This window comes from Petaurus breviceps, unplaced genomic scaffold (genome assembly GCF_028583685.1).
Source record: "Petaurus breviceps papuanus isolate PSGF00001 unplaced genomic scaffold, PetGlider_PUasm1.0 688, whole genome shotgun sequence".
Taxonomy (NCBI): Eukaryota; Metazoa; Chordata; class Mammalia; order Diprotodontia; family Petauridae; genus Petaurus; species Petaurus breviceps.
Genome location: NW_027186457.1, coordinates 27,150,127 through 27,167,149, shown reverse-complemented (window position 1 = coordinate 27,167,149; position 17,023 = coordinate 27,150,127). Strand labels below are relative to the sequence as shown.

Here is a 17,023-nt window from a genome sequence, read left to right as displayed (position 1 = left end):
GACTTAAACCCAGGCCTTCCTGGTTCTGGAGCAGGCTCCCCACCCATTATAGTACACTGCCCCTCTATGTGCCAATACTGATAAAAATATTTCCTTACTAATAGATGTGAGGGATAACTTGAAGTGAAGTTTCCCATTTCTGAATATCCTATATACATTCTTATTACTTCCTTATACTTTGTAACTAAGCTCAGTATCGTTTCCCTGTGTGTGTGTGTGTGTGTGTGTGTGTCATTGTGTATTTCAAGGTAATGTAAGAGCTATAGAGTATTAATACAATTGATTGGATTAACTACTGAGACCAAATTAGAGGTATTTTTAGTTTGGGAAAAGGAATGGTAGTGTGAGAGGTAGCAAAGGGTTAAGTTTCTATAGAATTGCAAGAAATGATGAAACAAGACTACTGATAAAAAGTACCAGACAGTAGCCTTGGGAAGAGTTGAGGCAGTAGCCTTGAGAAGAAGTTGGGTTCCCAGTTCCCAGAGAACTCCTAGATAATACTAAAAATGAAATAATGTAGAATAAAAGGAGTTGGCAGCAGCAGGTGGATTTGACCAACCAGAAAGCCGACAGCGGCCTTGGGACACTCAGGCCCAGCTAAAGACACGTCTAGGTTGGACTGAAGGGGGTTCAGTATTCTGGGGCTGTTACTGTGCTTGCATAGAGGACCTCTTATATTATGTATGTTATCTAACAAAATTAGAGCTTCATTAGTAATAATCAGGGTAATGAATGGAGAGGGCTTTGTGCCAATTGGTTGGCATTAATAAGAAGACTGTGAGCTTGCCTTATCAACCAATGGTAAGGTGGGACAGTGGAGAAGGTGTGGAATTCCCACATCAGGGCTTTATAATCTTGCTTTTGCCTTCTGTAGTGCTCTCCTCCCTTCTAACTTTTTTGATGGATTTGGGGACACCCTTTCTCTAGGAAGATGGTAATAAAGTTTTTGTTTCTACCTTGAGAAGTCTCTGAGTCATTTTGGGTAAGTGGTCTTCTGACCCATACATAGATATGACTTGTGAAAGAGAACTTTATATATCAGATATTGTGGGAATTCTCATATATTTCAATTTACTCTAGCAGATGTAGTAGAACTTAATTCAAACAAATGATTAGCATTGATGATAGAAGCAGAAACAGGGCTCTAATTAACGTACTGCCAGATTGGGACTCCATGGTACTGGGAGAAGGAAGAGTGGGCAGTGGCTAGTGTCTGATCAGAAAGCTTCTCTAGGGTTACCCCTCTGCTTTTACTACAATGAGACATCTGTGGAAAACAGACATATACATTTGTGTGTGTGTGTAGATTATAGTCCAGAGGGAAAGGAATGAGATTCAAAGGAATAAGGAGGTGAGTAGATGGTTGGTGTATAGTGAATGGTGATAGATGCCAAAACCTGTCTTGGTGTGGAAAGGGTTTGAGTAAGGAAATCAAGTCAGTGATAATGGGAACTATCATTAATTGGCATGAGAAGAGTTAAATGAGCACTAGGAAAGAGCAAGAGGGTCTTAGAGACATGGCAATAGTTGGCCTCCTTGTCACTCCCCAACTCACTAACCTACGGTGGCTCCCTATTACCTCCAGGATCATATATAACATACTGCTGGGTTTTTGAAGACCTTTACAACCTAACCCTTTTCTACCTTTCCAGTCATCTTGTACTTTATTCCCCTCTGAGTACTCTCTGATCCAGTTACCTGCTGTTTCTTTTCCATCATAGTCATTTCCCAACTCTAGCTTTTCCTGGGTTGTCCCCCATGCCTGGAATATGCTTGCTCCTTGTCACCTACTCTTCCTCCTACAGTCTTTCCTGCTATTGTACTTAATGAAAAAGTTCACTTATTAAAACTTGATAAACTCTTTATTTTTCCTTCTTCGGATACTTCATCCAAATATAAAGGATCAAGGACTTAAAGCTGAAAGAAGTCTTGGTAGTCATTTAGATAAATCCCTTCATCTTACAGGTAAGGGAAATGAGGCTCGGAGAAGCTGCCCAAAACCACAGAATGCCAAGTAACAGTTGGGATTTGAACCCTATCCTCTACCTCTTAGTCCCAAACACTTTCCACTGTACCACATTTTCTCTCATTTGTACAACAACATTATGACAATCCCTTCTTGACATCTGTACCACGTGGCTCCACCTACTTTTCCCTGTGATTTTTGGAACATGTCAGTGCAGGATCATCTGATCCCTGGCTTGTGTGATGTATCTGAGGCCTCATTGGTGCTCAGTCCACTCACTCATAAAGTACAAATGGGTAATAATCACAATCATATAACTTTCTTGGATGTTCATAAATTATTGAGTTCAGATCTCACATTCAACACTATCTCTACTTTGTCCATGGAGACAAACTCACAGACTGAAGCTGGGGATGGGAATAAGGCTGAAAGGTGAGGTATGGATTGTAGGCAACATACCATAGAAACACAGCATGATAGCACTGGTACTCTAAAGCTTTGTGGTTATAATTTGGTCTGATGAGTGATCACTGAGCAAATTAAGGGTTCTATGTCACATCGACTTAATTCTGAGTGGATCTGGGTGATTTTCCAAGAAATTCAACTGTGTCAACAAGCAAGCTAGTTAGCTTCCAACCTACTAGTAACTCATAACATGAAATGGCAGCCACCTTCCCTCTGCCCCCTCCCTCCATTAGACCATGGATAAAGATGATTCCACAAAATGGGGGCATGGGCCATTCACCACATTCTCATGAACAAAGCCCCTCATTGAGTGGCTTGATGTAGAGACACCAGCACAAAAATGTTTCAAGACACTAGTACATTCACACAGGTAGGCTAAGAGAGCAAAAGATGACATGGCACATAGATTGGATGCTATGGTCACCATGGAAAGTACTCACTTTTCCAGATCATCCTGCTTCTTTTTTTTTTTTTTGGTTGATGCACACCACTGGTGCTTAGCAGGGAAGAGTCCACGTGGGTGTATCAAGTAATAAAAGTGTACATTCAACTGAGAAGTAACTGTATGACAGCTGTCACTGAATCAATTTTTTTTTAAACCACTTAGCACAACAGGTGCCCAAAATGTTTATGAATAGGTGCTCTCATGTTGCCGATTCATAAACGAGATAGCATGCAACAAGGAAAGGATGCGTGAAAGAAAGCAATCTGGAACTCTCATGCAGCAATGCTTTAACTGATTGTCAAAAACATGAAGCAACGATAGACATCAAAGGAGGAAACTGACATACACTCTTTCCTGAATACAAGAACAGGGCAATCATTGCTTTGGACAAAACATTTTGTCAAGATCGTGGGAAGAGTAGTCACTTTGGAAATTTAAAAAAGGATGACTGGAAATCATACAATTGCTTGAGAAAAATCCTTTTTCAGGCAAAAGGGAAAGGGAGTTCAGCTGACCATGGCACATCCTGCAATATGATGTATTCTGACCAGATACCTTGCTGCAGAATAGAATGAGCAGTAATCTGCTGGATCAGACATGCTGATCTCCATGGCTCACAGATATCTGAGACCCCCCAATATGTCTTATCCATCACTGCCACTCATGTGGCAGTCTCATGAGCAGCTGGGGATGAAACTAGTTAGATATTTTGGCTGAGATCATTCTACAAAGGTCAGATAGACTCAGAGTAAGTAACTCTGCCAGCATCTAACGGATGCAAAATGGGAAGTGGGTGGAATAACTAGAGTCTGGAAAAGTTGATAAATACCAAGCAACTGCATCAACATGTTCTGTGCGTCATTGAAATGAAGCTTCTCTATTTTGTAGATTAACCCCCCCCCCCGCCCCACACACACACTCAAACCTAACAGCTCTGAAAATATAAAATTCAGCCAAAGCTCCTTGGCTCTCTTTAACAGACGTTTTCCTCACCCAATTTGGATGTAACGTGTCATTATAATTTTCATTACTTACAACATAATGTTGAGGATAAAACAAAACCACATATGTTTTTAGCAGCTGGAAAAAAGATTTACTGATGGAGTAAAGTGAGTTGCTAAAACATAGCTTTGGGCATAAATGCCTTCTCTAAGGGTCTTCATGGGGCATGCTGACTTCAGACATGCCTTGTTAAGTGAGCTAAATCATTGTATTGACTGGATTTGGAAAAATGAAATGTGGAACATAATATCATAAGCTATCCATTCAGTGCAAATAAAATTTTAATTTTGTTTTAGAAACAAAAACTGGCATGGCAGCACCCTAAACTGAGGGTGGATGACTTTGTATGTCCCTTTTTGTTGGAGGTGACAGGGGGATCTAGATATGTGATTTAATTAGTGTGGGAAACTCTTCATGTGAAAACTTACTCCAAGGAGGCAGACTGGCACCCACTTCTCTAATTTGAATCGGAGAATCATGGAACCATAGATTTAGAGCTGGATGGTACCTTAGGGGTCATCTAGTCCAACCCCCTCATTTTACAGGTGAGGAAACTGAGGTCAAGAGAGTCTGATAACTTGCTCAAGGCCTCACAAGTAGTAAGTGGCATACCTTGGATTTGAAACCAGGTTCTCCAGTTCCAAACCCAATGCTCTTTCTACTGTGTTGCAGAGTCTTAGAAGGTTTTCTGGAAGTGTGGAGAATTTAATGACTTGCCCTTGGTCACACAGCTCATATATGTCAGAGGCAAGACTTGAACTCAGGTCTCACTGACTTCAAGGCTAGCTCTCTATGCACTACTCCGTGCCGCCTCTTATATATACATATATGTATTAATTTTGCAAGGTGATTCAAAAGCCCGGCTGCCTCCCACACATTATCAGAGAGCCCCTGCACATATGCCCAAATTTTCTTCTTATAATTAAGTTCTAACAAATGCAAAAAATGGCCCCCTTGTGCTTATAGACCAAACAGTGCTTATGATATCAAGGTCACCACATAGGCAAAAGTTTGCACAAGTAATTTCTGGCAAGTGGTCTTTTGGATCACCCTTCAAAGTTAGTTATCCATAACAATATGTGTATACATATGTTTGCAATGCACATATTCACAACATGGATATATTTAACATTTAAGAAAATCAATTTAGAAAGTCTACTGGCAAACTGACATATGTCTATGGGCTCTATGTCAAATAACTTTGTAAATTGGAATTTGCATTTAGTTTTTTTTATGCAAAAGTATTATTGAATGAATGGTTATCCATTTCTCAAAGTTCCTTTTTAATAGTCCTTCATAACGAAGCAACATTTGCTGTATTTGTATGTATACATATATTTTTTAAAAAACAACTAAGATTGAGTAATGAAAATTAACATTCACAATTAAGTACTAAATTTCATTTTCTTTCCCTCCCCCCAATTTTCCATCTTATAATTGTTTCAGTGAAAACTGTCTCTTATTTTTTTGATTGGTTCAAAAGAGTGAATGTTTCTCCACTAGTTAAAAAACAGTCTTTGATCAATTAACATATGTCAGCTTCCTACTGGAACCCTATTGGTCTGCCCACCTGTGATGTCATAGTAAGGAGGGGCTTTTCTTCAGCAGACTCCTCCCTCGGTATCTCCTTCATCACCATGGCAACAGCCTTATCGGCTGCCCTAGAGCTTTTCCCCTATAACAGTGAAACCAACAATGACTTGGGTCAGGAGGAAACATGAACTTGTTATTTGTTACAAAAAATTCTAACTGGTTAAAGAACAATCCACAACATAAATGAAGAGAAGGATGGTAGAAGGAAGTCTCGAGGCTCTCGGCTGAGAACAAAATACACAAAAATACTGGAAAGGAGATTTATGAACATCTAGTTAGTGTTGACAACTTTACCATGGACATTATAGATGTTATATTTAATCTTAACATTGTGTTTTATATTTATCATATATTTTAAATGCAATTTTCATGGCATAAACAATAATTTAGAAATCCCTCACTTATGTCACATCTTCCCTGGTAGAATACATGCTCTTTGAGGGTTGGATACCCATTGCCTAGGATAGTGCCTGGAACACTGCAGGTGCCCAATAAGTATTTGTTGATTGAATGATAATTGTAATCCAATTTGAGGTAAATAACAGGATTGAACTACTCCAGAAGGCACATCTCCAAGGGACCTTATTGGGGGGATAACAAATGCTCTAATTCACCTTGGGTTGAATGGTAGTCTCACCATAGATCTCTTTCTTGACTATCAAGATGTCTGAGACCAAGAAATCAGAACTTAGTTATAAAGATGTCATTCTTAAGGAATGTTGTAAGTTCACACATGAACCAAAGAATGGTAAATGGGTGAATTAGCAGCTATTCTTCCCAAAGACAATAGTTGAAGGCTATATCACAATTCCAGAGAGTAATAGGATGGCAGGAATTCATATCTTCCCCAATACCCCACTATTGAATTTGAAAAGTTGAAATTTCTTATCATTAAATGCAATGGGAAATTTTAAAAAACCTCAATCTATTCAAAACTCAGTCTGCTAAGAATTTAGATACCTCTCAGGTGATGTGAAAATCAAATGATCTTTCAAATCTTTCATCAAAAGAAAATAAACTTCGCTTTTTAAGGTATGATTTTCAATGCTTATTTTTTCATCACCTTATCTAAACAAGGGTTTTCCTGGGGAAGGGAAATTTGACCCTAAGAATACATCTAATGATTTGTCTTGGCAGTGTACTGAAAAAATGGGAATTGGGTTCACAGGGATACTGCAGTGTCCTGTACATGGTAGATTAATGAACATGATGGAATTTTGGTGGCCAGTATCTGAAGGTTGATTTTAACCTGGAAGGTTAAGATTATTTTGACAACCACAAAACAACAAAGGGAGACAGAATTGTAGACATTCTTCTACTAGGGTACACATATGGCTTCCAAAGAGTATCTGATTAAATAAGGTCTCCATTTAGAAAGCAACTCCCCCCTTTTTAAAAGAAACTGCTACCTAATTTTCTCACCCTTTCCTTCATAAAATTTAAAAACCAGTAATTTATTTCCGAGAACAATTATACATTCTCTTCACTGTGAGATTAAATTTTAGAATTGTAAAATTGCCTGAAATGCTAGAGATTTTTCTTTAAGAAAATAGAATTCTTACAGGGAAATGTCCCTTTGTTTTCAGAATCTGAGTGTGGGTTTTCAGAAATTTCCCCAACCTTCTCAATGGCACCCATCTTCATAGGCATTCTGATTGCAATGGCACATAGTTCTTGACCTTCATAGGGCTAAACATCTGAGTGCATTATCATATAGAAGTTCTTCTGGCTTAGAACAGTATTAATGCTTCATATAGGACTGTAGATAACTCCACGTTTTGTGAAAAGATTTCTTTGGTCATTACTAAAACCATAAAACATTTCATCACTAATGTGAAAATTAGTTTGCTGACACATTCATCCTAAAAGCATGTAGAAACATTAGAGGCCAAAGATATCTACAAGCTAAATACTTGACATGATGCAGTCTTTGTAGTTTATATTCCCAAAGAGCAAAATCCACCCATGATGATTTCTTTCCATGCTCCCAGAAGTTTTAGATAATAGAGGCATGCTCTAGTCTGAATTCCTTTTTCTATCCAAAGAAATAAGACCTACTATAGCCAGTGTAATTAAAAAAATCAAATCAAATGAAAAAAACTCAAGAATTTCATTTCTTGGGCTAAGAGAACATAATGTCAATTGGTCAGCATTTCAAAGATTCTAAGTCTAACCTTCAGAATATATGGCTTATTTGAAATGCTACCAATCCATAAACTTTTTAATTAAAAAAATATGTGCAACTGGAGTAGCTGGGATTAGCAACTGACATGCTATTTTACTAAAGAAAAGAAAGAAATAAAAATTAGTCCTTTCATGCTGAACTCTAGAACAAAGCAGTGATCAGCGAGAAAGGATGTATCAGAAACACATGCGGTGCTGTTTATTTCTTGCACAGTAGAAAAAACCCACCAAGGCCAGAGTCAGGTCACTTTTTTGGAGACAGTGCCACTTTTTCTTCAAGGTTACACCTACTACCTGGAAAGAGTCATGACACCCACGTTAGAGCTTATGGTGAGCTTTCCCCCCCTCTAATAAGCACTTTGGCATCTGAATGGACCCCAAATCTCATTGCATTGGGAAGTGTGGCTACAGTCAGAGGACAGAATTGTAAACACTGCAAAAAATGACATCTTGTGGTTCCAGCTATAGGTCCCATCTCGCATCAGTCACTACCAATTCAAATAGGCTTTACTTGTACATCAAAGGAAGACTCCCTCCCACCTCTGACCCCAGGGCCTGCCACTTCCACTTGGTGTCTTCAAAATAAAGCCATGTTCTTTCCGAATTTCCCCTTCATCCCTAACAAGAGTGACTCTAGCTCTCAGATCCTAGCTGATGATGGCTTAAGGGATTCCTGAGACAGCACAGTTGGCCTGTCAGCAATTCTATTGGGCTGTCAGGAACCTGACCAGTTATTTTTTCTTTAAAAATCAATGAGATATGGCTTTAAACATGGGAGGAACACGTGCATGCCATGACAATGCAGATTTCAAACTCATTTTTCTGAATATAACCACACTTAGAGGTGAATATTACTTACTGATCTATTGTTTGTATCAGTACGGTGGCAGCAAAATATACATTAAATACATTTTCATGCATGTGAGTGAGTTTAGATTCTGTAAGTCCCATTTCTTTCTACCTGATTTTTCACAAGGGGGAACAGGGGGACATGAGAAGTTAAATCGTCATGTCATGATACTCTCTGGATACTATTTCAGGCTGTTCATTCTTCATATATCATTTGAGAAGATGTCAACTCAGTTGAATTCAAGGAATCCTTTTATATATTTGGACAATGACATCAACAACAAAATGGGAAAGTTCTGTTTTATTCCTTTGGGTTTGTGACTAACAAGCCTTTGATTTTTATAGGAGCTCATGTTTTTCCTAAAGGCCACATTTCAGGTTTATGAGATACTTATGAGGGCAAAGAGATTTATGGGTAATTTGCACACACCCAGACAGCCAATAAATTATGCAGGGCAAGAACTCTGATAATAAATACTAAGCCTTAGAACAGCTTCTCCCATCAACTTAGGGATATAATGGCAAACAAATATTAATATGATGTAATTTGTACAAAGACGAGATCTATCAAGAAAACCATTTCCTTATCTCTTCTTGTCTTGCCATCTATATAGAATTTGAGCCCAAGTAACACAACCTTGTATCGTCTTAGGAGCTGAGGCCAAAGCAATCTGATTGGTAGCTCCCAATGGTGACCCATATGGCCTTCCAGGTCAGAGTTATTTGATATAGCTGTATTCAAGGACCACTGTTGGCCAAAAGCTAACATCCAGGGGCAGTTTGGTGGTTTGGGTACTTGGAGTCAGAAGGCCTGACAGGTTCAAATCCTACTTTAGACACTTACTAGCTGTGTGGCCTTAGGCAAGTCATTTAATCTCTCAGCATCAGTTTCTTCATTTGTAAATGGGGATAATAGCCCATACCTCATATGGCTATTATGAGTATCAAATGGGAAAAAACCCTACCATATATAAGAGCCTTGCAAACCTTAAAGCATTCTATACATGCTATTAATAATCATAACAATACTGATAAAAGCCACACATAGTACTGATCTGAAAGGCAGAAATACCAGTTACCTGGTCTTGTGAGAATGCTCATGTTTCTGCCCCCAGTAAATGTTTCTAATGGTCTATGTGATAGCTTTGATGTTTGGGTAGGAAGCTTTTTTCAGAATGTCAGAACAGATTGGCTCAAAGGCATTGAAAAGCTTTTGAAAAGTGCTTTCTCGGTTCAATCCCGTCCTGTCAATAAGCTAATATCACCCAGAGCCATATAGACTGGGACATAGTGTATAGTTCTTTCCTTGTCATGGAAAAATTGCTCTAGTATTCCAAACAAGCAAGGTATCCCAGATCATTAAACTTGGAAGGGACCTTGGCATCACCTAGTCCAAGTCATACCAATTCATGGTTAAATAAGAATCCCTTCACAATTGATCTAGCAGGAAAGTCATCTAGCCTTTGTTTGAAAATGTAAAAAAAAAAAACCCTTCATTTTACAGATGAGGAAACTGAGGCTCAGAGAAGTGAAGTAACTTTCTCATAGTCACATTGTAAGCAAGTCAGAGATGGGATTTGAACCCAGGTTTTCCCAACTCCAAGCCCAGCACTTAATTTACTATGCTGCACTGCCTTTCCTTAAGTTTAAGTCTTTTCCCTCTGAAAACTTTAAAAAAATTCTGTAAGATGAATGTTTAATGCATTAAAATTCTTTCTAAAGACTACACAAATAAAGATCTCCTGAGGACCATATGGAATTAGAAAAGGAGCAGGCAAATTTAGAGAGAATTTGCATAAACTGGATAGAATAATCACAGAATCAAGGAATTGGAAGGGTCCTCTGAGGCCACTTAATCCAAATGGTACTTGAACAAGACTCCTCTCTCCAGCTTCCCTGACAAATTGTCCTGCAGCCTTTGCTCAAAGACCTCCAGGAAAAAAAGGCACACCGGATTGGAGGTAAAGATACTTCCTTTGAATACAAGTCACCTTCACTAAACGAGTCCTGTGACCCCAGTTTCCTTATACCTAAAACAATGGGGTTGGACCACACTGCTTCAAATCACCCTTTCAATCCTACATATTGGGTCCTCAGGAAAGCCTAGGACTTCCCAAGGACTCAGAATAGTCTTTTCTTATATTAAACCTAAATCTGCCTTTTAATTGTCAGGCAATTTCTCAATTACAGATTTTATTACTTCCATTTCTTAATTTTATGTTTATTACAATTTATCCATGCTCTCTCAATTTAACATATCTATGTATATGTGCACATATGTCTATATGTATGTATATGTGCATATAAGAAATATATATATACACATATATATGAAATCACAGATCTAGTCTTTCTCCATCTCTCTGTGATTCTCTGTCTCTATTTCTCTATCTCATCTCCTCTCTCTCTCTCTCTCTGTCCTCTCTCTCTCTCTGTCCTCCCTCTGTCTCTCTCTCCTCTCTCTCTCTTCCCTCTCTCCTCTCTCTTCCTTCTTCCTCCCTCTCCCCCTCTCTCCTCCCTCCCTCTCCCCTTCCACATACATGTATACATACATACATACATGCATATATACATAGAGGCATGTGTCTATATTGCCATGAATAGGGAAGTAGAATTATTTCATGAGGTAAAGTAGGGGACATCTGAAATCTTTATCCAACAACTCATAAATGACTTTACAAACAGAGTTTGGAGAATCTTTCAAAACACAAAACTCATATATGTATGTATGTATGCCCATGTATGCATATATTCACAAATGTACTGAGAGTGTCCGTGTACTTCATGAAAGGCAGCTTCAGGTCATTGATAGAGGACGTCTGACCTGGGAGTCCAGAAGACTTGGTTCCGTCACATGTTGGCTTTGTGATCATCTGTCAGTCAATCACCATTTATTCAGTAACTACTATGTACCAGCCCCAGTCCTGAGTGCAGGGCAATGGCAGATGATTTTACCCCTCAGTACCTTGGGGGACCAAAGGAGTTTCTTCACTGTATGAGTGGAGAAAGTTTCCACTCTAGGTGTTACCTACCCATGTGAAATCACAGTCCAGACAAAGGTGGGGGGGGAAGAACATCAATGCAATAGAAAGGCTTTGGAATCAGAGAGGTGGGTTCATGTTCTTCTACTGCTTATTATCTGGGTGACTGTGGATAAGTCATTTTACCTCCTTAACCTCAGTTTCCTTACCTGTACAATGGAGGATGAATGGTTTCTGAGGTCCTGCCCAGTTCTAGGTCTCTGATTTTATGTATCTACATATACACATAGGCTAATGACATTTGGGGCTAGAAGGAATTAAAAAATTTTTTTTTAAGCAATTGGGTTTAAGTAACTTGCTCAAGGTTACACGGCCAGGTGTTTCTGGGTGGGTGCTAAGTGTCTGAGCCCGGATTCGATCCCGAGGTCATCCCGACACTGGAGCCGGTGCTCTTACTCGCTGAGCCACCTGGCCGCCCCTAGAAGGGATTTTTAACGAACTATTGGCCCCCCCAACCTTTTTACAAATAAGGAAACTGAAGCGATGTAAGTTTTAGTGACTAACCTAAGGTCATCCATTTAGTAAGCAGTAGAATTGCCCTGATCCTCTGACTCTAAATCCAATATACTTTCCATATTGCCTCTTTGATGAATTTTCATTTTTTAAAAAGAAATTCACTGTGGTTTTTTTTTTGTGCATGTGTGGTGTGACTGCATCTCTATTTTTAGGCCTTGACCAGAGAAAGAGAGGGGGGAAGAGGCCTTTGTCTCAGATATTGAGGGAATCATGCTCGCGGCCTGCACTAAATGAAGTAAAGCAAGGCTGATCTCTATTGAGGCTTACATTCTTTTGTAGGGAGAGATTGGATCATCTTTCTTTACCTGGGAGAGTAAATGTCAGAAGGAGTTGTGCCCTCTTCAAATTGTACCAATGCACTAAAATGTCATGATTTTAAGGGCTTTACAAGATCTATTGGAAGCAGGAATTCACCCCCTTTTATTTTGGGTTCTCTCCCCAGAATAATGTGTCCTTGGTGCACTGGAACACAGAGATATCTCTAGACTGAGTAATTCTTGTTATCTATGAGTAACTTCAGGAATCATTGCTGTTGCTTTTCCCCCAAAAGAAAGTTTATAAAGCATCTCTTGAGGCTGTGTCCCAGAGCTATAACCAGGATGGGGACAACCAGGGGCCTTGCCACAGGGGGTAGAGATTCAGAGAGCATTCCCTGGCAACATTTTGAGACCCTGGGCATCTTGGAAATGGTCGAGTTAGCACCTCGTTAGAAACGATAATGAAGAGGATGAGGTCATCAGTTTAGAGTTGGAAAGGGTCTCAGAGACTGTCTATTCCAAGCCCCTCATTTTATGAATAATAGTGTTGCGGTTTTATGCTGCATTGTGGCAGAACCATCTCAAAGAAGTCAGAGTCAGACCACCTTTTTAATCCAAGTATAGGCATTTCTTGAGATTGATGCCTCTCATGAAGTGGGCTAAGTTCCAAAAGGAACCAGCAGCTTCACAGAAAGCAAGATGGATTTTTATAGTGTAATGGTGCTGATTACACAACAGAAATTATGAATATTAAAAAGGCAGGAGAAATTTTTTTAAAGGATTAGGTAATGAGAAGGGGTCCCTTATAATGTTTCGTGTGGTCAAACATCCTGGGCATGCTGCTTTCTGATTAGCTAGCTATTGTGGTCCTGTCTGGTCTATTCACAGATACAGCATCTGGACATCCTCTTTGACTCTGAAGTCAGTGCTCTTAGAATAGGAAGCTCCAGGAGCTTTTTCCTCCTCCATCTCCATATCTCTGAATTCTCTGTTCGCAATGGGGTCCCCAGTGGCAGTCTGAGAGCAAGTCTGGGGTCTTCTCCTACAGATTTAGAGCTAGAAGGCAGCTTGGAGACCATTATATAGATAAATATCCTGAAGCACAGAAGGTTAACTGTCTTGCTCAGGGTCACATAGCTAATAAATGTTTGTAGGTGGGCATCAAACTTAACTCTATTCACTTTTGCCACCCAATTGCCTTCTTAAGGAAGCTTATTTCACATGGCATGCCTTGGGCTCAGATATCACTAGTTAAAAGATTTCAAAAATCATAGATAGAAGGGAAGGCCCACTCCATGCCAATGTTTTTAGCATAGAAAATCAATTAAACAAATATAATTTAACATGCCTCATGTGTCAGGCACTGTCCTAGCCAGGGGGTGCTGAATTAAATAACAGTAGCAACAACAATGAAACCCATACAACTTTTTGTTAAGAGCTAAACCTCTCACTTCTGAGTGCCCTGATGAAATCTATATATTTGATTGCAAGAAGGTAGTATGGCCTTTTTTTTTTGCCTTTTTATATGCCACTCACAATGAATTTATAAGTTGAAGTGTCTAGGTAGCATAGTAGATAGAGTGTGGAATTAGAGCTAGTATGATCAGAGTTCAAATCCTGCCTCAGACACTTAATAGCTATGTGGCCTTGGGCAAGTCACTTAATCACTCTCAGCCTCAGTTTCCTCATCTGTAAAATATAACAATAATAGCACCTATCTATAGGATTATTGTGAAGATCAAATGAGAACACATGTAAAGTGCTCTTCAAACTTTAAAGTGCTATAACATACTATTATTGTTATTATTTGAAATAGATTTAGAGGAGGGAAGGACCTAATAATTCATTAAGGTCAGCCCCCTCATTTTACAGATGAAGAAGCATCATCTTCCACAGAAAGGAAACGTCTTTTTTAAAACAGATTTTTCGTTTTGCTTTTTGGAGGGGGGAGGGTAGGGCAATTGGGATTAAGTGACTTGCCCAAGGTCATACAGCTAGTTTTTGTGTTAAGTATCTGAGGCTGGATTTGAACTCAGGTTCTCCTGACTTGAGGGCCAGTGCTCTATTCACTGAGCCACCTAGCCACTCCCAAGGAAAACTGTCTTGCTCAGAATTATACAATTAGCAAATGTCTGAGGAGACATCTGGAGTCAGGTCTTCTTGATTCCAAGTACTCTACCTCCTACTCCATACTTCCTCTAAAATCATAATCATCTTAACAATAGTTTTGCCCCATGGGGACACTGTTGCCCAATTTACCTTTGTATGAGTTGTTTGTACATAATTGTTTGCACCTTGTCTCACCTATTAGACTGTGAGCTTCTTGAGGGCAGGGACAGGTCCTTTGCCTTTCTTTAAATCCCTAGAACTTATCACAATGTCCAGAACACAGTAGATGCTTAATAAATAAATAAACTGCCTGATAATTGGATCTTTAATTCAACACCTTGTCCACTGAGCTATTCTGGTTAACTCCCCATTTAAAGACTCATATTCTTTTGAGTTTACAAAGAGTGTTTTTAAACTGACTTCCTTACCCTGTCTTATTCAGCACCATACCCACTGGCCAAGTGCATAATGCCAGCATGATCTCTTTGCCAATCTGAGAGACCAATCTGGATTAATCAAAAAGTTCAATTATAGAATATTTTTTTCAAAAAGTAAAGTTTTTAGAACCATTAGGTACAAAGAGAAACATTAATGAAGAGCCGACAAAGTGTTGCCAAGTGGAAGCAGGGTGCTGCTGTCATAAGCAGATGAGCTCCCTTGCTACCCTCATTTTCCAGGTTAGCAATGAAATGTTATTTGTTCTCTTCAGGAGGGTCAATACTTCCCTCCACCTTATTGACTCTATTTGCTTAGTAAGCCTTTCCTTGTAAACTACCCAAAGTCTAAGTATCAGTTCATTTGCCTTAACTTCTGAATTATTAGTGGGGTCTGTATTAAACAAGATTTTACTGGAATATTGATTACCACTGATAATGCTCTAAAAGAATTTAGCTCCTGGCTACCTAAGTGAGGAGGTCTTTCATTGTGTACCTTGGGAAATTCAATTCAACTCAATTCCACCACTGTTTGTTATGCACTCTAGATAAAATGGCAGTACAATAGAAAAAAATAAGCAATATAAAATCAGAGGAACTGAATTCAAAGTCTGATTTAGACACTTAGTAACTGTGTGACTTTGGGAAAGTCATTTAACTTCTGTGTTTCAGTTGCTGCAGTAAAATGGCATGATTGGACCAGATGGTCTCAATGGTCCCTTCTAGCTCTAGATTTGTATTCCTAGGTAGGTAATGGGAATGTATAAACAAAAGCAAAACAGCCCCTGCTTTCCCACAGTATAGATGAGACTATTGAGTAAATTGATTAAAAAAAAGAGGGTACATAGTTCTATCTTCTCTAGGGGAGTGGCAATAAACTCAAACAGAAATAGGGCCACTTATCTGTTCATAAGATCTCTGCAGGTTTCATATTGACTTAGTTTTAAAATGTAATATAATCTATGTTTCATTGCATTTTTTATTTATCTTGTCAAATATTTCCCAATGATATTTTAATCTGCTTCTCACTGAAGAGGACTCACACTTTGTGTTTGACACTTCTGTTCTTTAGTGCCTAGAAAAGCCTGCTTGCATGAAGGATTTCAGAAAACATCCCGTGAATAGAGATGTGATGTCTGTAGGTGGGGCCTCTATCATTGCGTAGGAAAAAGAACACTCCAGCTTCAGCGTTTACTTTTCAAGATGCTGTTCAGGGGACTGGGGCTGATAGAGTGCGCAATAATTGCATCGGCTCATTAAAGAGAAGTTGGGAGTTTTGATTCTTTGTTTAACATCTCAAATGATGAAAAGCTGGCATATCTTGTAACACAATGGAAAAAGAGAAGCTGAGGAACACTAAAATATTCTAAAGGTCAAGGCTTTCTTCCCACTTTCCCAATTTTTCAACTAGCAAACATCCATAGTTTGGAAACTTATTTAGGGACATGGAAAAGTGCTAGGAAAAATATGAACACTGTGCACACTCTTGATATAGCAGTAGTTGTTGTGAGATGACTGTGGGTCAGGGAAACTTTCCTAGATACCTAGAAAGCTGGAAGTGTGCGCTTCTTATGCAGCAGGTGACACTTTAGCTAGATGGGAGTTAGGGGAGATTTGCTTCTATTTGTAGGCTGGTACAGGGGTCTTGTGCTTTGGCCAAAATAGCCAGGGTTGGTAGTAGTGTTGCTATTCCAGAGTTCTAGAGATTTTTTCAGGGGATGGAAGATTCTGGTTCTTCCATTGCTACCCTATTCTTTACAGCGGATACAGTGGAAAGATCAGTGGCTTGCATTCAAATCTCACAACTATAACTTATTTCCTAGGTGACCTGGGGCAATTCATTCATCCTTGGCCTTGGTTTCCTCCTCTGTAAAATGAGAAGTTCAGACTAGATCATCTCTGAAGTTCCCAGGGCTTGGTCTATGAGCTCAAGTCATGTTACATCTCTGGGTTTCAATGTCCCCATCTATAAAATGAGGATTTTGGCACCTAATCTTATCTACTTCACAGGGTTGTTAGGAGGCTAAAATGAGATAAGGTATGCAAAGCATATTGCAAACCTCAAAGTTATATCTATCTATCTATCTATCTATCTATCTATCTATCTATCTATCTATCTATCTATCTATCTATCTATCTATCTATCTATCTATCTATCTATC

At 39.1% G+C, this 17,023-nt stretch overlaps 1 protein-coding gene across 2 annotated transcripts in view; it reads right to left on the bottom strand.

The window, feature by feature from the left end:
• Nucleotides 1-17,023, bottom strand: part of PEX5L (peroxisomal biogenesis factor 5 like) — a 190,308-nt gene that overhangs the window by 106,811 nt on the left and 66,474 nt on the right. Inside the window, exon 3 of one of the 2 annotated variants that reach the window (XM_069104813.1) lies at nucleotides 5,449-5,553. The exons of the other annotated variant lie outside the window; for it this stretch is intronic. Coding sequence (XP_068960914.1) covers nucleotides 5,449-5,553 — 105 coding nt within the window. The remainder of the gene's footprint in view (nucleotides 1-5,448; nucleotides 5,554-17,023) is intronic. 2 annotated transcript variants of the gene reach the window in all.